At 40.8% G+C, this 21,628-nt stretch overlaps 1 protein-coding gene across 1 annotated transcript in view; it reads right to left on the minus strand.

Annotated features, from left to right (window-relative positions):
* The window catches only part of smc3 (structural maintenance of chromosomes 3), a 54,152-nt gene that overhangs the window by 25,945 nt on the left and 6,579 nt on the right, over positions 1 to 21,628 (minus strand). Inside the window, exons 10-14 of the mRNA XM_080029446.1 lie at positions 19,407 to 19,487; positions 18,777 to 18,941; positions 14,603 to 14,724; positions 12,034 to 12,247; positions 11,588 to 11,691 (exon numbers count right to left, since the gene is read on the minus strand). Coding sequence (XP_079885572.1) covers positions 11,588 to 11,691; positions 12,034 to 12,247; positions 14,603 to 14,724; positions 18,777 to 18,941; positions 19,407 to 19,487 — 686 coding nt within the window. The remainder of the gene's footprint in view (positions 1 to 11,587; positions 11,692 to 12,033; positions 12,248 to 14,602; positions 14,725 to 18,776; positions 18,942 to 19,406; positions 19,488 to 21,628) is intronic.

Here is a 21,628-nt window from a genome sequence, read left to right on the forward strand (position 1 = left end):
CTACCCATGAGAAGAACCAAGTCTAGTGCTAGTAACGCACTTTGAACAGTTTGACATGACCGATCCTTGTCTACATGAAAGACTATGTTCATACAGATGCACTGACAGCCACACGCTAATGGAAACGGCATGTTCACAATAAAAATGCTGCAAAATATGGTGGCTACTGTGAAGCTAGCATCGGGAGCTAGCTGCTAAAAATATCACTAAAATCAGTGAAAAAATTATCTTCAAAATCAGACTTCTTCACTATTATCTTCCAATCCTTTGTCCTGTTAAAAAACGAGGCATTTCGAGACTGGTGTGGGGAATAGAAATATGTTTTTATGAGCAAAAGCTGAATGCTTGTCCCAAAGCTAATAGCTATACACTAGTCAGGCAAAAATACCAATAAAAAATTTCTTTCAGTTTCACTGTTTGAAAAAAAGCACAAGTAGCTTCCTATCCGTTGTGTTATTAAAAACGAGGCATTAATAGACTGCTGTGGTTCAAATAAATTAGTGGATTATGCAACATTCAGCATTCTTAGCTGTACAACAGGCATCTTGTCGATACACACACACTCACACAGACACACACTCGCCGAGGGACAGACCGATTAGGCAGACTAGCTTTTATCATCCCCAATTAGTTTATTAGTGATGTAAAATCAATAAATGCGTGTCTCCAGAACATTTTTAAAAACTTTGAAAAAGGGAAAATTAAAAATTTGAAAAAAAAAAAAATTAAAAACGGTTTTCGTTTATTGATTTTTCCTAAATGGTTACACGTGTACACGTGCACACCCCTAATTGGAAGCACCGCTGGAGGACTCTGGAGGACGACCTAGAGAGAGATGATGAAGGATCTTCCAATCAGTTTGGTTGCACCTTTCTTTAAATTGTCAGACAAAATGTTGCTGTAGACTTCTGAGTTCATTTTGCTGTTGCCATCATGTGTTACTGTGTTGTTGTCAAGATGAACCTTTACCAAAGTGATGGAAAGGCTAAAGTTTGGAGAAAGAAAGGATCTGGTTGGAGGCAATGTCATGGCTTGGCTTGGCTTGCATGGCTTCTTCTCGGAGGGGCTCATTAATCTTCATTGATGATGTAACACATGATGGCAACAGCTAAATGAACTCAGAAGTCTACAGAAACATTTTGCATGCCAATTTAAAGAAAATGCAACCAAACTGATTGGAAAATCCTTCATCATGATGCTGCAAGATAATGGCCCAAAACACACTGCAAAAACAAAAAAAGGAGTTAATCAGGGGCTAGAAATGGAAGGTTTCAGACTGGCCAAGTCGATCTCTAGACTCATGCCTCATTTCCAACGAGTAGAGCGGGTCGGAGCGGTTCTGTCCGGGTAGTTTGGCTTTTAATTTGACAAAAGTTGGGTAGGGTACGGTTTAAGCGCACCTAACCGCTCTAAGCCGCTCCTAATTTCAGTACTCCTCCGTTGGGGTACCAGCCGCCTGAAAGGGTGCCAAAAAGGCGGAGCTACACATGCCGTCCGTTTATTGGTCGAAAGAATAATTTCCGCCGTGTGTAGTCACCTCGGCAAGAGTGAAGAGAGTCTTGTGTTTTGGCGAAAATGTGAGCGCAGCACTGTTTATTTTGTGGTGTTTTTCCTCGTAATTAAATGAATCAGTTGGCTACACTGTGTCCCACTGCTACGATGTCACGTAGCTGCCGCAGCCAGCGCTGTTCACTCACTGTCTCTATCAGTTGCACCGAGCCGTCACTGTGCGTTTACGCTCACAACAACACAGGGGGAATAAATAAAGTAGCGGCTGGTTTGACCAAGCAAAAACGAGAGACCGCTGGCTTGACCACAGTTCTTCCACAGCCTGATAGTTTGACCCATATTCTGGCGGCGGCGGCTATCGCTGTCCAGCCTAAACCCCACCCTACCAGTAAGGGTAGGGTCGGCGGTGGAAACACCACCGAGATTGTTAAAAGTGAGCTGTCCCGCTCTGAGCCGCTCCGACCCGACCAGAGCCCTGTTTCAGGTATCAGGTTTTACAAACTCCTGCGCTCTGAGTTAATCAACTCGGAGCTGAGCAACTCTGGGTTTTCGGTTTCAGAACAGTGGATCAGCGTTGGGTCAATCAACTCTGAGCGTGTTCACTCTGGGTTGATCGCGTGCATAAAAGCCATCGTCAATGGATCGCTGATAACATGATTCACCATGGAAACAGAAGAAACAAATGCTAGATCCTCCCACTTCTCTTCTCAAAAAAAAAGAAAAAAAACTTCTCCGCTCCTCCCACTAGAGTAAGAAATATTATCGAATGAGTTTATGGTATGGAGAAGAATTAACGGGGATATTAACTCTGATCTAATCACCTTGGCCATTCAGAAAAACAACGGGGGCGGGGGGAATGTTGTCAATGGAATCATTACGCTTCCGTATGAGAAGCAGCATATCTATTTTAAGAATTAAGTTACGCATATCAGCAGCAGCAAAAGTGTTAAGCTTGCACCGCACAGCATTGCTGACAGTGTTTTATATTCGCTGTATTATGTAGGCAAGCTATAATAGCCTACTGTGCAGTAAACAGACTGTCGCTTCTTTTAAATGAGGAGTGAAATACACCCAGACACATTAGATGACAGTTTCCATTGTAGAGCCTGATTGTTGTATTACCAGATTCCTTGTCCTCAAGTGATCACAGTTTAAATTATTATATTATTTCTATATTCATATAGGGGAGAGTGGCCTAAGTTGAGCATTTTGGAAGTTGTGCCAACCCTTGTTTCTAGAAAACCGTGGAAGAAATTGGAAATGTGACCACAAATTTAAGAAGAGCCATCCATTTGACTCATCCTGTAAAGAAGGGAGACACATGGAATAAGATATAAGCACATTTAAGCTAAAAAAACTGTGTTTTGCCTTTCAAAGTAAAATTTCCATGATCAAGGTTTTTTTATTATTGTGTCTGAACAATTATAGACAAGTTAGAAAACATTTGACACATGTTTTAGTGCTTTAGTATGCTATATTTTGAGTCTATACAGTTAGCACGATGTCAGCCCTAAATTGCTGCATCATGCTTATTATCCAAATTTCTGGGATTGGGGTGATTTGTGCCAAAGGGCCTGGGTGAGTTATGGGTGAGTTGTAAGTAAGTAAGTAAGTAAGTAAGTAAGTAAAGTAAGTAAAGTAAGTAAAGTAAGTAAGTAAGTAAGTAAGTAAGTAAAATGTATTCATAAAAGCACATTTATGACAGTTTGCACTGTCTAAAGTGCTGTACATAGTGCATTCAGTAGGTAAACAATGAACAGTGTTTCCCCCAGGAAATGTCTTAGTCAAGGTGGTCACTGTCTAGCCGTACAGGAGGCCGCGGCGAAAATTTTGGGGGTATTTTGCTCAAAGATGCCAATGCGCACTAAATAAATAGTTCTGTTTATTTGAATGACACTGACCTTACAGTTGTGCAATTTGGTTTGCTATGTGCACATTTTGTGCAAACATGCAGACGGTACAAAATACAATTAAAGAAAAATTCTACTGTTTTGGTGCAATACCATGCAGTCACACTAAATAAAAATAATGGACTATACACTTAACATGTGTATGCACATCAAAGTGCTTTTTAAAGTTCCTTTTTGGATGGGGGGCTGTTGTGAGATTATTGTGGACAATAGGCATACTGTGATGTGATTAATTCATATATGGTTATTATTAGCCTACTTGCTTGATTTCTTTTTAAATACAGAGGTTATTTGTTGTTTTGGAACATGTATTTCCAAATTTAAAACGTAAAAATAAAGCAGCATTTAAAATTCAGAAAAATTAATCTTGTCGGCCTACACTAGCATGCTGTTTGAAAAATAATTCAATAATTAAAATAATACAATGTGTTTTCCCCTTAAAATGACTAAATGCATTTCAAAGACAGTTACAGTGTGCACTTCTGTAAACTTACTGAAAGGTGGCTGGGCCATCACTCTCATGCATGTATCAGACTTTTCTCTGCGCTGTATGAGCCGATAAGTTGTGTTTCCACGGTGATGTGGAGTCTTAAACTAGTCTAGCTTTGCAGAGCACTTCTTTCTGTTCAGCTAAATATCCCCATAGAACCGCACTGCGTTTATTATCGCCACCGGTTAAATGACGGTTTGCTGCTGCTCGTTTACCCTACCGCGTACATGCCGTAGTCACGCGCAGTGCGGCACGGTCGCGCGCGCAGAGCCCCCGACACAGAGCAGCTGATAGTCTGAGCAGAGAGAAACGCTTGGAGACATATGTGCACATTTATTTACCGCAAATCACGGCCTTTCGCGCATTTCTGACCATGAAAAATCACACATCGCGCTTGCTAGTACATTAATTGTGCAGCACTAAAAATAAAAAAATTAAAGATTTAATTTTTATTATTTTTTTGGTCGGTCAGTTGTCAAGGCGGGGGGCTGGTTTTGCTAGGGCGGCCGCCTTAACTATAAAGCGCTGGGGGAATGACTGCAATGAAGGTAAAATAACAATAACCAAAATAAAAACGTAAAGCCCATACATCCACATAAACACAGATAGTAGTGCAGAGGTAAGATAGTTAATGGGGAGGAAACACCAGGGTGTACATATGGGTTTTGAGCCTTGATTTAAAAGGCAGAAATGTAGGGGAATCACATTTGTCAAGTTGGTTCCACAAGCACGGAGCAACTAGTGCAAAGTAAATTTCTGAGAGTTGTGCCAGTGGCATGGCTGTATATGCTGGTCATCAAAAGAAAGTGATTGTCTACAGTAGCTCAGAAGAGAGTGACATCTCAATTCCACTTAACGACACCATTGATGAGAGTTCAGATGGCCAGAAAGATGATAATGGTGACTTTGTCATTGTGAGCTTGCAGGTAAAACCATTAGATCTGCTAGGCCTTGTTTAAGAAAATTATCCTTCAATCTTTGTCAACTATTTACTTTAAATACACCTTAAATAAGTGATTGTCTAATGGATTTGTCTTGCATTACAGTTTATGAGATATATATCAATGGCACAATTCACCCCATGATATTCTCTCCAACCGCACAACTTACACCACACCGGGGGCAAGTTGTGCATCAAGACAACTTTTTTTCCGAAAGCTATATTTCTTCAAGTTTATTCCAGATCCAAGGTTTTTACAACACCCTGAAATATATGTACATATTTGAGTTGGAGACTTTACTGTCAAGGCCTTACTTTAAAGTCACTTTGAGTGAAAAGTTGCACAACTTAGGCCACTCTCCCCTACGGCTATTTAACGAGGCTCGTCTGTGACTTTGGGATGACACAATAACGATCGCGTGCAGCCCCAGCCGCAGAATTACATTTCAACCTGACATAAATGTGTTCAGTGGCACAGACGTTAAAAAATCCCTATTAATAAAAAGAAGAATGATATAGGCCTACAGACAATACAATTTTTTAAGGTTTATTAATCTGAATGTAGAACATGTTCACGATGTGTAAGGTGGCCGCCATATGAACGAACGAGGGCTGAGAACAAGGCTACTGATCAGATAAATGATCGATCAAACGTAAAATCATCAGTACATGATAAAAACATCCCGATGGAGATTTCTATGGATTGATTTTGCTTTAAACTGTACAGTGACGCGTTGTAACAGTGACTCTTTCTTCAGTCGGAGCTGCAGCGTAACAAACTCAGGGTAGCAGGGTAGCTCTAACCACCTCCCGAGCAGGTTAGACCCACGGCGTATGTTGCCGCAGTAACTGACTGTCGGTTGCGCTGAACCTGCTACCTGAAACGGAAAACCGAGAGTTTCCACTTACTCAGAGCGAACAAACTCTGGGTTGCCTCAAAACCAGCTACCTGAAACAGGGCTCAGCTCTACTCGGTGGAAATGAGGCATTAAACCCTATAGAGCATGCATTTCACCTGCTAAAGGGGAGACTGAAGAGAGTAAACAAACAACAACTGAAAGAGGCTGCAGTGAAAGCCTGGAAAAGTATCACAAAAGAAGAATGCAAGTTTTGTGATGTCAGTGGGTCATAGGCTTGATGCATTTATTGCAAGCAAAGGATTTGCAGCAAAATATTAAGTTTTATTTACTTTAATTTATTTTAAGTTTATCTGTTCCAATACTTTTGCTCACCTAAAAAAGTGGTGTTCCTTTACAAATAATGCTATCTTCTCAGTTGTGTATCAGATCCAGATGTAAATACCTGGAAATGAAAGCTGAAATGTTGATATATTGTCTCATATTCATATTTTGGTGTCAAATCCAAATGTTTCCAGTCTACAGCAAAAATAAAGGAATTGGACCCAATGTTCCAATACTTTTGGAGGGGTATGTACACTGCCTGGCAAAAAGAAAAAAGTTAAACCACCTGGATTTAACTTAGATTTATGTAAGAGCCATCCATCGGATACAACCTGCAGTGATTAATATGTTTAAGCTCGCAACAAGTTATTTAACCTGAACTGATGCAGTGAATAAGAAAAAATTGCTTCAATTTTCTAGAGAACATAACGATTTGACTAGGGTGGGATAGAAAAAGGATGTGTGGTCTGATGAGTCCAGATCGACCCTGTTCCAGAGTGATGGGTGCATCAGGGTAAGAAGAGAGGTGGATGAAGGGATGCTCCCATCATGCCTAGTGCCTACAATACAAGCCTGTGTGGCAGTGTACAGTATGATCGTGGGTTGCTTCAGTTGGTCAGGTCTAGTTTCAGAATCAGCAACCATATGTGCAAAAAAATAAGCCCATCAAAACGATGCCACAGCGAATGCGTGCCGTAATTAAAGCTTAAAAAAACGAAAATATTAAAGCTTGTGACTGCTGTTATGTTTAAAGCTAAAAATATTTAAGATTTAGATGTTGTTAGGGATTAAGAATAGAATGTCAGGAGCACAATTATCCCCTTAAATTTAATTTTATCATTATTATGTCAAATACACTCACCAGCCACTTTATTAGATACAGCGGTTACATTTCTTGTTAACCAGGGTTCGACATAACGTATAGCCCGATGGCCCGGGGCCAGTAAAATCATATGCAGGGCAAGTTGATTGGCCAGTCACTGTCCCGCCCGGGCCAGTGACTGGCCAATCACAGTTCAGTATCTTTTTGTAGACTATATCATGGTTCATTGAAATGCGCGTTGAGAGTCGGAATGAAAGCAGTGTTTATTTAAGACTCAATATAATAAACCTAATATAAAATATATTTTTTAATGAAAGGCCAGTGGACAACCGATGCGTGGGCGATTTGACAGGCGGCCGGGTGCACTCTCGCTCCGTTGGCAGAGCTGCCTACCGTCCGCCTGCGAGTCGACAAATCAATCGACTTGCTTTGCCCCCTTTCTTTCTTCCCACAGCAGAGGTTGAGGTGCAGAAAATGATAACTGCGCTTTTCCTTTATCTGCCGCCGTAATGTTACAGTATTTGCATCCAAGCCCCAATGGTAATACAAATGAGAGGCGTTATTTAAACGCTGTGAATGCGTCTCCGGTGATTGTGTCGGTTGTAGACAGAAACGAACGGAGGGACTCCGCTCACTGTACAGTTCCTATAGTCGCGCAGTTTGGCACTGTGTTTTCAGGCTCGAGACATTCAATCAGATCGCGGAAGTCTTTCCCATTGAAATCGCTAACGGGGAGAATATCCCCGGTTATTATTTTAGCCACAAACCACAGTTCTTCTGCGCGGCGGCTCACTCACTCGCTGGCGAGATCACACGGTGAAACGCTGCTGTGATCGGACGAAGGCATTGTGTGTTTCTAGTGATTTAACGTCATAGTCTTAGACGAGCGTTTAACTTATGCTGCATATTTTGCACTGCATTGTTTTTTATCAATAGTTTGAAAAAATGGTCCCACACCGGACTCTTATGTGAAGCTGACACTTCATGGAGAAGTGACACTCCTGCAGCGCGCTCGCATACACGGTGAAATCTCCCAAAAAAAACGGCATAACCCACTGATTTTCGGATTTCTATTCTATTTTTAAAGTCAACTTGAGCGCAAGTGGAAAACCGGTCATTCGGTCGACACATTCACATCCCTAATGCTTATAGAGAAAGTAATAAAAACAGCCTACCACACCACAAAGAATGATCAGACCTTCATCTCTTATTTTTTTTTTAAATATTTGAACATGACTTCTGCAGGTGAACTATTCATTAAACCTCCCAAATTCAAGAATAAAAACAACCATCAAACTACTGGACTTTAAAATACTGGCCCACTCTTTCAACATACTTTCAGTTGTAGGCTTCTAATTCAATATGTTTGCCTGGTTTTATATTATGTGTATGAGCAATATCAACATTTCATATAATTAACTAAAAGAAAAATAACCAAATCTAAAGGGAATATCTATACTGTTACAGTATAGATATTCCCTTTAGATCTGGTTATTTTTCTTTATTTTTCTAATACAGGTATTATAATTATTGACACTAAATTATGAATAAAAAAAAAGTGTGTGCAGGGCCAGTGAAAATATACAAGGGGCCAGTAAAACTCGGATCCACTGGCCCGGCGGGCCAGTAGGAAAAAAAAGTTATGTTGAACCCTGTTAACACATATAACTTATCAGCCAATCACATGGCAGAAATTCAATGCATTTAGGCATGTAGACCTGGACGGGACAACTTATTGAAGTTAAGACCGAGCAACAGAATGGGGGAAAAAGGGGGTTTAAGTGACTTGGAACATAGCAATGTTGAGGGTGCCAGAAGGGCTGGTCTGAGTATTTCAGAAACTGCTGATCTACTGGGATTTTCAGTCCAAACCATCTCTAGGGTTTACAGAGAATAGCCCGAAAAAGAAATAATACCCAGTGATCCGCATTTGTGTGGACGTAAATTCCTTGTTGAAGTCAGAGGTCAGTGGAGGATGGGCATACTGGTTTGAGATGATAGAAAGGCAACAGTAACTCAAATAACCACTCGTTACAACCAGGGTATGCAGAATACCATCTCTGAACGCAAAACACGACCAACCTTGAAGCAGATGGGCTACAGCAACAGAAGACCCCACCGGGTACCCCTCCTGTCAGCTAAAAACAGGAAACTGAGGCTACAAATCTCAAAGGATCACCACTATTGGACAATAGAAGATTGAAAAATCATGCCTGGTCTGATGAGTCTCGATTTCAATTGTGACATTCAGGTGGCAGGTTCAGAATTTGGCGTAAACAACATAAAAGTATGGATTACGTTAGATATGTAAACACCGTCAGACAGGAAATCTGACAGTGGTGATAGGCCAATGACTGTAAAAAAAAACAAAAGCTGGGAAGTTGTGTCAAAGCTTAGCTCAATAGCTTAGTATATGTTGGATACATACATGTCATTTAATTTGCCTAAACATAGGGTTTGTATTTTTTCAACATTGCACCCTGTTTTGTCCCACTTCTCAAGAATCACTGATATATATACTAGGGCTGTCAAACGATTAAAATTTTTAATCAGATTAATCACAGGACTCTGTGGATTAATCACGATTAATTTTACCATTCGAAATATGCCCGAAAAATTCGAATTTTCTCTGTATATTGTTGTATGAACGGATAAGATAAATGACAGAAGGTGGATATGTACATTTAAAATTAGTATGTTTATTAATTGAAAATCCAAATGATGGTTTTAATAGCCTACTGAAAGTAAATTTAAATCAAACTAAAATATATAGGCCTACCTACCAAACCATAATTCAATTGGTCTAAACCCTATTGAGAACCTGTGGGCCCTGCTTAAATGGGATATTTACAGTGAAGGAAATCAGTACACCTCTCGGAACAGTGTCTGGGAGGCTGTGGTTGCTGCTGCACAAAAAGTTGATCGTCAACAGATCAAGAAACTGACAGACTCCATGAATGGAAGGCTTGTGACAGTTATTGAAAAGAAGGGTGGCTATATTGGTCACTGATTTTTTTTTTTTTTTTTGACATGTCGGAAATTTTTATTTGTAAAATTTTAGTTGTTTTATTATTCTTACTTTAACAGATGAAAATAAACAAGTGAGATGGGAACATTTTAGTTTTTTTATTTAGTTTATCTAATAGTTGCCTAATAATAGCAAAACGTATATCTTCTCGTAAGAAAGACAAAACCTCACTTTTACTTTCGTAAACATTCAGGTTTAGGTTCATTAACATTTTGGATTGACCGAGAGAACTGTAGTTGTTCAATAATAAAATTAATCCTCAAAAATACAACTTGCCTAATAATTGTGCACACAGTGTATATCTATGCCCCCGACACAGACGTGACCGTTAGTAGTTTAAGACCTTAAAACACGGCATGGGCTAACGTGCTGCTATGTTTGGCTGCGCGCAGCTACTGATCCTGGGTCAGCCACAACTATAGACCCCTTACCAGTCTACGTCACACAGCGTCACTCCCCTCTCTACTGCGCGTGTCCGTTGCAGAAAGAGACAAGAGCGACACGAGCCACAATCATGTCTTGTTGTGCTGTTGGATGCACAAACCGTTTATTTTTAGTTTGAATGGTGATAAAGCTAGTAAATGCCCAAATGCACCGCTGTATAATTACATAGGCTAAATGAGTTGTGAAATGTTTACAATAAGGACAGTGACCGGAGACGAGGCTATAGCAATGGAAAGCAATGGAGGCTTATTTACAATGACCCACGTTATACATCTCCGTCCTCTTCCCTTGTGTTTGACTCTATGGTTTGACTAGGCAGTAGGGGTTTGTACGTGTACACGTGTAGCCGGTAAGTAGGCTAAATCATACCATTTAGGAAAAATCAATAAACGAAAACCGAGTGGGGTCGACATGTGCTAGCCTACTGTAGGCTACTAAAGCAGATAACACAACACATTATTGTGTTTGGTTATAATATTTATTCATTTAACTATTTAACTGCTCCACCATAAGTTTCACTTTCCTTTTCATCTCCGTCTCAAACAGCTGGTCTGATAAGCTGGTCGGCTCGTGAGCCCAACGGCCCCGAAAGCAGGAGTCAGTCTAAAAACAGATGATCACGGCTAGTTATGATCACTTTTAAATCAAAAAGCTAAATTATGAAATAAAGGCATCTCTGCCTCTCTCTGTCTATCTGTCTGCCGGTCTTTACTGTCACTCTCCAACAGCAGTCCGGCCACTGAAGTCGTCGGGGCCATTTCTTCTCATCATTTATCTACTCAACTGCCAGCAACGCGCATGGGTCATTAAGACGTATCTCGTTCAATAGTGTTAATGTTTCCGCATAACCAATGTTATCACTCGCTGATAAACTGTTTTTAGTAAGCTGACAACATCGCTATTTAACACCATGGCCCTATAAAGAAACACCGCAACTGCAATATAACCAAACGGGTAACCATGGCAACCAGCCAAACAATTTTTCTTTCTGCAAACATGCAGCGCGCGCATCCGCCGTGTTGATAACGGTAAGGGGTCTATAAAGTGACTGTAGGACAGAGCCGGTGGGATGTACGGGGCGGATCATTCTGCACATGCGTTAAAAAAATTAACGCCGTTAATTCCAGAAATTAATCACCCTGCGTTAACGCGATAATTTTGACAGCCCTAATATATACAAAAGAAAATCAAATGAAAAATAAGAGCACAAGCCAAGGTTGAACTTTAAAATAATGAAGTTCAAGAAAGGATGAGGTTCTTACTTTCTTTCGCTCTGCAACTCGTCTTTTCTGTTCTTCACCTCGTAATACTTTTTGTCCAGTTCTTCAACACGGGTCTTGACCTCATTTAGATCTTGATCGAGTTTCTAAAAGAAAAATGTTTGAAAATGTGTTGCAGCACTTATCTGCCAAAAGGTGAGCAGTTCTTTAAAAAAATTATAAAGTCTTTACAATTCCACCAGAGACAATATCAATTGACATGAGTTAATTATAAAGATTAAAAAACACAATAGCAACCTGGTGTACAGTAAGTTGTCAAAATATCTGAATATTTGAGCACTTTGGAAATATTTTTACACCAAAAGAAAAATGACAACACATTACAAAAAAAGTATAATGACCATAATATTGTGGTTATAATATTGGCAGAAGCATTTTCATCCTTTTAACTGGAGAAATAGCAGTATGTCAGCTTTAAGTTGTCTTACATTGTACTGCTCGAGGTTCTTCTCCTTGCTGGTCTCTGTGTCCTCCAGGTCTTTGTGGATGGCTGTGATCTGCCTCTTTTTATCATTGATGGCCTGGTCCAGAGATTTGAGCTCCTTCTTAATCCACTTGTCCCTCTCCTCTTTGGAGGTGAACTGGCTGCCACGGCCCTGCTTGGCGTACAAGTCTGTCCTCTCCTGTGTGGCCTGAGCCAGTCTGGAAGTAATCACAAAACAGAGAGTTTCAACATTTTAAATTTAAAAAGACACATTTACACAGGAAGCCAATCAATGGAGCTGACTTAAAGCTATAGTGTGTAACTTCTGTTGCCACCATGACAAATTCTAAGTAATTACAACAACACTACTGGCGCATCTACATGAGGTAAGCCTTCTATGATTGTGCATTGGATTTTATTCCTGCTTCCTGTCCAGGTTTTTTCTTAGCAGTAGAATCAACAAGTGAAACAACAGGCGCTTCTTGGGATTTTTCTGAGCTTCTGCGCCAGTGTCAGGGGGTGAGACGACCAGTTTGTAAACCCTGCCATACTGAGAAATACAGATAGTTTTGTGGAGCTGATATGGACTTTGTTTCAATTAATTTGGTAATGGCTTGAATGTAACCGACGTTCATTTATATGAAAAAGTTACGCACTATAGCTTCAATTCTCTTCATTTTCCAACAAATTGTACATGTAAACATTGGCACAGCTAACAACCTTGTCAGCCCTGGTTTCGATCCATTTGGGACCTTCAGAGAACATTAAGAAAGGGAAGGACTGTCCAAAGGTTTACAGCACATCTGCATTAACTACACATTTTTCATGGGCATCCAAATCTTGATCTCTCACTTTGAAAATGTATTAAAATTTTTATGATTGACGCATGGAGTAACTTCTGGTCACCAGCTGCTCAAGGGGCTTTGGCTCAGAATGAGTCATTCTTGGAGCGACTGTGTCTCAGGTGGTAGAGCAGGTTGGTGATCGAATGATCGAAGGGTTGGCGGTTTGATCCCCACCCTGTCACTTGTGTCATGGTTGTTGTGTCCTTGGGCAAGACACTTCACCCACCTTGCCTCGTGTGAATGTTGATAGTAAGCCTGCTATCAGTGTATGAATGCGTGTGTGAATGGTTACATGGGAATGGGAACAGGTTTCCCTTGCAAAAGAGTCTCCGGTCTCAGTGGCCCTCATTTATCAATTTTGCGTGGAAACTGGTGCAGATTCTGGCGCAAATACCTCCCTACGCCAGGTATCGCGTGGGATTTATCAAACAGGCGTATCTCGCCAATCTCAGCGTACGCCAGGCCATTATTGATAAATGCGGCGGATGAAAACTAGCGTATCACGCCCCTATATTTTCTCAGTTTAGAGGCCTCGCCCAGAGGTTTTACGACATGGATATGCGCAATACGGCACTTCCCTGAAGTAGAAATTGACAGAATAACAGCGAAAGTAGAAAAAAAAGAGTTTCATTTCGGAGCATTAGCCTACAAGCAGCATCAAAGAACGACAGAAGGCAGCAGTTAGGAAGGAAATAACTGCTGCGGTCAACAGCGTTGGTGACTCAAAATCGCCACTAAAAAAAGCGTGTTGCTGTTCTGAAATGCAACCAACTGGGGGTGCGGGGCTGCGGGCATAATATAAGTGGTGGAGGAGAAAAAGACGCACCAACTGTCCGATAATGGTCCCCATAAAATAAATACACGTCTGCAGAGATTTGAATGATTAGAATGTATTGGCCCTTTTAGATAGCACTATTCAAAAGGGTTTTAAAAACTAAAAATAACACATTTAGCGTTTTACTGTATGACAGCATGCGCTTGGCACGAGTGGTCAGCCCGGCCGTCAGCTGCACAAGCCGACCCGGCAGCGATCAGCTGTGAGAGCGCCCACCGTCCTGCTCCACCAGCAGATAGGAACAACGTGCCGGTTAACGGTGGAAATAAATCGCTCGCTTTAGCATTAATGACACATTAAAAGAGGAACTAACATCTACAAAGTGCGTCAAATAAATAAAATGTTAAGCTGAATGTTGTGCCGTGTATTTTTTTGTATCATAAAGAGCAGTGTATGTCTACTACATATTTAATACTTAGGCTAACATTTTGAATGAATGCAGCCCCCGTGCCTCAGTGTCCCCCCAGCTGCTCCAAGACGGAGACAACTGCCCTTACGCAGTCCCATGCAGCCCTCCTAAGTGGCCGGTGTGCGCACTATTGAATCAGCTCTCCTACTCAGTTGCACACCATAAGCTGCTCATTTTTAAGTGATTAATTTCTTTATTTCGGTCTGAGCAAACACTGCATTTGTATTATCTTCTAATAATTGTCCAACAGAGTCATCGGCTACCCGGCACAGCCTGCACTGCGAGTCCAAGCTGTTTTCAAATTTGCGTACACGAGCTGAGAGCTGGCGTGGGATTTGAGCGTACCCTACGCTCACGTCCATATTGATAAATGCCGAGATTTGCGTGGAAATGTACGTACACCCATTTTTCTGGTCTACGCAAGATTGATAAATGAGGGCCAATGGGATTTACCCGTTTAAATAAAAGGTTAAAAAATGTCTACCTTGATATACCCCGCTCCTCTTTTTCCTTCACCATGTTGAACTTGGGTTCAGTCTCCTGCAGCTCTTTTTGCTTCTCCTCGATTTTCTCCAGCAGCTTCTGGCGTTCCTTTAGCAGGCGTTTCTGAAAGAGCACCAATGGGCATTTCACTACAAATTGTAAAAAATATAATGCAAATATAAAACTTACAGATGAGGAGTTGTGAGAGAAAGAAGATGGAACGATGATGTTAAGAAGTACTATAGCTATATTTATTTTCATATCCTATTCCACAACAGCTAAGTTTAAACATTTGGAGAAGTTTGAGCTTATGGACGATTGCTACAGATCATTCTAAAACAAAATGACTGAAAAAAAGTTTTTAAAATTTGTTCCTATTTTGTTCAGATCCCATACGAATAGTGGGTTTGACACGTAATAACTATACACAAATACAGTACTCAGGGATGACCATTTAGAATTTTTTCTTTAACCGGTTACCAACAAGAATTAATGGTTATTAACCGGTTAACCGTTAAGATTTAATGTAGCCTATTTATAGTGAAATACATGAAGCATTATAGCAGGGCTCCCGACCTTTTTTGTTCCAAGGACCGGCATATTAATTTAAAAACAAGTCAGGGACCAGTAGCCAATCTACACTCAACAAAAATATAAACGCAACACTTTTGTTTTTGCTCCCATTTTTCATGAGATGGACTTAAAGATCTAAAATTCATTCCAGATACACAATTGTACCATTTCTCTCAAACATTGTTCACAAATCTGTCTAAATGTGTGATAGTGAGCACTTCTGCTTTGCTGAGATAATCCATCCCACCTCACAGGTGTGCCACATCAAGATGCTGATCTGACATCATGATTAGTGCACAGGTGTGCCTTAGACTGTCCACAATAAAAGGCCACTCTGAAATGTGCATTTTTATAAAGTTGAGCGTAGCCTACACTAATTATTTTATTCTTTGCCGACAGTTCGCATTCTTACCTCCGGTTTAGCGGTATCAAAATAAATCCGGATTTGAGAGAAATTAAGATGATTTTTTTTTATTACCGTTTAACCTTTAGTATTAACCGGTTAAAGATCTTCTAAACAGTTAACAGGTTAACCATGGACATCTCTAACAGTACTCGATGCTTTTCACTACCAAATGTTGGGAAAAAAAATCCTAATATAATCTGACTATCTATGGTGCAGAATAGATATCTATTCAGAAAATAAAAGCATCGTCTGGAACTGGAGGTTCACTTGAGTACTGCTTTGGAGTCAATGGCAAAATCTGTGAACCCAGTGTAGATTTCTTTTTTTATTAGTATAGCATGTACTTACTTTATTATTATTGTATAAAAATACATATATGAATAAGCAAACACTGTAATTTATAACAATAAATTCCCAGTTCTCATCTTGAAAACTGATGCTGCTTGTATTAAAAGACTGGAGATACTACAGGGAAAATAAACAAAAAGGTAAAAATATAAAAATAGGACGCACTAGGTAAAAATTCTTAAATCTTAAATGCTTGTCTTCAAACTGCATTATCAAGTCTTAATTGGTAGCTTAGACCTGAATCCCCTCCGACAGCCGACCTGCCTGGTTGACTACTGATTTTGACAGATTTTTCTGTGTGGGTGGTGATGGTGGGTTGTCATCCCACAGGTGTCTATGAAAACCTCTACTTTCTCCCTTGTGTGTCTGTCATCTCCAATCAGAACCCTCTGCAACTAGTGACGCAGTCCTGCTCCCCTGGCTTCACATTTTGCTCCAATAAATGTTGGCCGATGCGATGCCAGCCGTAGCCAGGTGGGTTTAATCCAACCAACAGGCAAGCATGCTGCCTGGGAGCCATCACAGGGCTGTACGCTTATTTTATTAGGTGGTAGCACTGGTGCTAGCAAGCAAAAAAATTCAGTAGCACATTTTTTTTTTGTAGCACAAAAAGTAGGATCGAAAACTTGCATAACCTTAACCCTTGCATTTCGCTCTAATTACCTTTGAGCATGTTATCTTGGTCTCATCTGAGATTATCAATCAATATTATATCCTATTCTGCAGTAATAATTGTAGAAAAATGAATAAGGGTGCAATTATTGCAATTTAGACAAAAGATTTAACCTGCCAATAGCAAATTTAGCTGATTCTGAATTATTTCCATTATTTTATATTTAATAATAACAATAATTTGATTATAACATTCCCTTTTAATTAAAACCAAACTTTAAACCATTGGACATAGCCTATGAACTAGTATACACATTTGTACAATTTAGGATAAATTTAATAGGTTGTTGTGAATTTTTTCAGCTGAAGGACCAGTTGCCTTTCAAGCTAGAGCACTGTGGGGCTGTGAGTGCTAACTTCCTGTTCTTATCTGCTTCAAAATAAAAGTGAACTCACGTTTGGCTATTAACATGCTTTTAATGTGAAGGCGCATAGGAAATGGTATGTTTGCACACGCAGTAACTTAACTGCGTTTAATGTAAAACAAAAAGAGCTGTGTCCTTCCGTTTTTTAACGTTGGTGAAGTTTATTCAACGCTAGAATCGCCGCACGAGCATAGATCCTGACCACACATCTTTCACCAGCCTAAGTGGCGGGTGGACTCAACTACTTACTCGCCTAAGAATACATTTACCCGATTTTTGGAGAGTGTTAATGTAGAGCCTTCTAAGCAGTGGTGTGCATCACTCCTTTCTTTGTGTCTAAATGAGATAGTATCTCCTCATTAGCAACTTGTCGCACTAGTACGAGTAGACTTGTATTCATCATCGCACGTGATCAAATTTAATAGCAAATGTGATCAAAACTGTCGCACTGTACAGCCCTGCATCACGCTTCACACACAGACTGAGCCAATAAAGCCATTCTGTAATATGACCATCTTCACACAGAACGTGCACACAAACACACACTGAACACAAGGCCATACGGAGAACAGTGGATGCCAGCTCTGTACACACAAACTCATGGACCGCTGGGAGCAATGAATAGTGGAGCTGGTGGCATAGTCTGATACACAGGATGCTGCTTCCTCTGTTCCATCCTACTGTTGGACCAGTAAACTGTCTACTGAAAGATTCAATTCAGCCAAACATGTTGTTTTTGTTGGGAATGTGTCTTACTACTGTCAGAAATAAGAAACTATTCCAATACATTCACTTTGTTCTCTGATTATCCCTACTCTTATTTATTCAAAAACATTTTATAAACTGCATAAATGATATATAAAAAATATATATTAGGGCTGTCAAATTAACGCTTTAATTTCAATTAATTAATCACAGAAAAATTACCGCGATTAAAAAAAATTAACGCAGATTAATCGCACTTCTATAATGCCCTTTGACCCGGTGCAAAAGTGGTGCGAAGCTGCACCTGTAGCCTGCCGGCCCGGGCGCGCGGGTAAAAGGGAGAAAAGTAAAGAGAGAAGCAGGGGAAATAGGGGCCAAGGGCTCTATGGACGGTTTATGGGATGCTTCGGGCAAATAAGCATGAAGGTAGGAAGACATCTTACTTTATTCTCCGCATTGTCTGTGCATTATTGATTTAGTGGGTGCAACAATGTAGCCTAGGTTCAAAACAGTACAATCTTCCTCCGTGTGTCTCAATTTTGTTTGCTAGCCGTCTCGCATAAACGGACAACCGCCCCGTGTGTGTGTGTCAATATTTTTGCCTATGAGTACGAAAATGCTGAATGAATCTGCATAGGCATTCATCGGTGGCAGTGCAGCGCTGTCTGTTGTGGGAGATGGAAAGTCGTCATTTAGTCTGCTTGTTTTTTTTGAGAAAATTCAGCGCTAGTTCATGTATAAAGCTGGCTGAGGGGGAGGAGACAGAAGTTACAAGAGACGGAGAGCAAGAGTGAGAGAGAGAGAAACAAACTGTAGTAGGCTATACAGCTGTTTATAAACTGGTATAAAAGTGTCATTAAAGTATGCGATTAATTTTGATTAATTAATCACAGAGCCTGTAATTAATTACATTAATTTGTTTAATCGCTTGACAGCCCTAATATATATATAAAAAAATAATTAAATTGAAGAGGAAAGCAACTTTGCACAAGTAGCCCTCTTTCCAACTGGTAACAGGAATGAGTATAGTGGGTGACGTGACGGCACAGGGAGGGGGGAGAGGGAGTGTTGTTGTGCACAGTGACGCAGACGGGAGGCTTCCGTACCCTCTGTTCACTGTTGCCTGCCAGCTCGTCCTGCAGGTCCTTGGCCTTCAGCTCCAGCTTGGTCCGCTGCTTGATCTGCTCCTGGCGCTCAGACGAGAGCTGCTCTTTCTCCTCTTTCATGGCCGAGATCTTGGACTTCAGCTCTCGAACGACGCGCTCCGTCTCCTATAGAAAGGCAGCCAAAAATGAAGAAACAAAAGTTTGACATCCTCTCGAGCGATTATTTTATTTTCTTCAATTTTTATTAACAATTTTGTTCAAAATGGAAATTAATTATGAATGCAATTATTTGTAAAATATTATCTTGCGTTCTCATTAAATAAGCGGTGAGAGAGATATTCAGAAGTAGTTTCTGTATTCTATTTCTGTGTGTCAAAGGTCTTAGAAATGTGCCGACTACAGTTTGGTGACATCATCCATCATCTCTCAGTCCTTACTATCACCATTCCATCATCACTGTGTAGCACACTATAATTCTTTTATTTAAAAAAATTTGAGATATCTGGGCTTTAAAAAAATAATGTTGAATAAATGTTGTGACTTTTTAGAAATAATGTTGAGGGGTAATTCCAATATTTTTCTTCACCCATCACTAATACCATATTTTTATTTGATGTTGCAAGATTTTACCTCTGCTTTGTCTCTGGCATCTTGTTGAGCATCGCGCAGATGTCTGGATTTATCTCCACAGGTCTCTCTCTTTGAGGAAAGCTGGGGAAAAAAAACAGGCAAAACACAAAAGTCATGTTATTGAAGCTGGATACAACATTGGTGCACAGGCCATAGTAAGTCAATTGTAGCATTTGTATTTAAAACAAGGAACACTTTTTCCTACCAGTTTACCTTCAAATTGCTGGATACCTGGCTTCAAAATGACATTTAACTTGGTATAGCCCATTTAAGTTATATATCCTGTAATACACTTTGCATGTGTCATATCAATAATGATGGCTTTCAGTATATAATACCTCGTTTCCACTGAGTAGAGCGGGTCGGGTCGGAGCGGCTCAGAGCGGGACAGCTCGCTTTTAAGAAAATCTGTGTTGTTTCCACCGCCGACCCTACCCTTACTGGTAGGGAGGGGTTTAGGCTGGACTGCGATAGCCGCCGCCAGAATATGGGTCAAACTATCGGGCTGTGGAAGAACTGTGGTCAAGCCAGCGGTCTCTCGTTTTTGCTTGTTCAAACCAGCCGCTTCTTTATTTATTCCCCCTGTGTTGTTAGCGTATTACGCCGGTAAATGCACAGAGCTCGGTGCAAGCCGACAGAGACAGTGAGCGACCAGTGCTGGCTGCGGCAGCTACGTGACATCGTAGCAGTGAGACACAGTGTACAGACCTGCAAACTCATAGGAGGTGAAAAAGGTGACAAACACCCGACCCTTCTTCTAGGGGGGGGGGGTCCAAATGTCCAAATGATTGACTCCTTCATGTCAAAGAACAAGCTGATAGCTTGACTCACGTTCAAAGTTTTCTTCAATATGACTAAAACATTCTCAGTAGTCTATCTTCAAACCTCTCAGTACCTCTCAATCTTCCTCTCGTGTCTGTCAATTTTGTTAGCTAGCAGCCTTGTCTCTCTCTCGCATAGAGAGACTCCCGCACAGCTCCCGCCCCCTGTCACTCTTCTTCTTCGTCTCTTTTGGTGTAGCTTCGTATCACTCCGCCAACCCCTGCCCCTCCTCCTCTCCTCCCTGGTAAAAGCAGCCTGTTGAGTAGGAACTAGTTTCCGGCATAATTTTCTGATCGTAAAATGACAAAATAATGGCCGCGCGACCATCGAATTCTCATACTTTTGAGTCCGCGAAAATAAAATAGATATGTATCAACTTCAAACCATTATATCTCTGGTTATACTGGGTCAATTTAAATGAAACAAAGACTGGCATATACAGTATCTCACAAAAGTGAGTACACCCCTAACATTTCTTCAAATATTTCATTATATCTTTCCATGCGACAACACTGAATAAATGACACTTTGATACAATGTAAAGCAGTCAGTGTACAGCTTGTATAACAGTGTAAATTTACTGTCCCCTCAAAATAACTCGACACACAGCCATTAATGTCTAAACTGTTGGCAACAAAAGTGAGTACACCCCTAAGAAAAAATTTCCAAATTGGGCCCAAAGTGTCAATATTTTGTTTTGCCATCATTATTTTCTATCACTGCCTTAACCCTCTTGGGCATGTAGTTCACTAGAGCTTCACAGGTTGCAACTGGAACCCTCTTCTACCCATTCATGACGACATCAAGGAGCTGGTGGATATTAGAGTCCTTGCGCTCCTCCATCTCCCGTTTGAGGATGCCCCAAAGATGCTCAATAGGGTTTAAGACTGGAGACATGCTTGGCCAGTCCATAACCTTTACCCTCAGCTTCTTTAGCAAGCCAGTGGTCGTTCGGAGGTGTGTTTGGGGTCGTTATCATGTTGCAGTACTGCCCTGCGGCCCAGTTTATGAAGGGAGGGGATCATGCTCTGCTTCAGTATGTCACAGTACATGTTAGAATTCAATGAACTGTAGATCCCCAGTGCTGGCAGCACTCATGCAGCCCCAGACCATGACACTCCAACCACCATGCTTGACTCTAGGCAAGACACACTTGTCTTTGTACTCCTCACCTGGTAGCCGCTCCACACTCTTAACACCATCTGACCCAAATAAATGTATTTTGGTCTCATCAGACCACAGGACATGGTTGCAGTAATCCATGTCCGTAGTCTGTTTGTCTTCAGCAAACTTTTTGTGGGGTTTCTTGTGCATCATCTTTAGAATAGGCTTCCTTCTGGGATGACAGCCATGCAGACCAGTATGATGCAGAGTGCGGCGTATGGTCTGAGCACTGACAG

Source organism: Ammodytes marinus, assembly GCF_949987685.1.
Source record: "Ammodytes marinus genome assembly, chromosome: 6".
In the NCBI taxonomy this organism is placed as follows: Eukaryota; Metazoa; Chordata; class Actinopteri; order Uranoscopiformes; family Ammodytidae; genus Ammodytes; species Ammodytes marinus.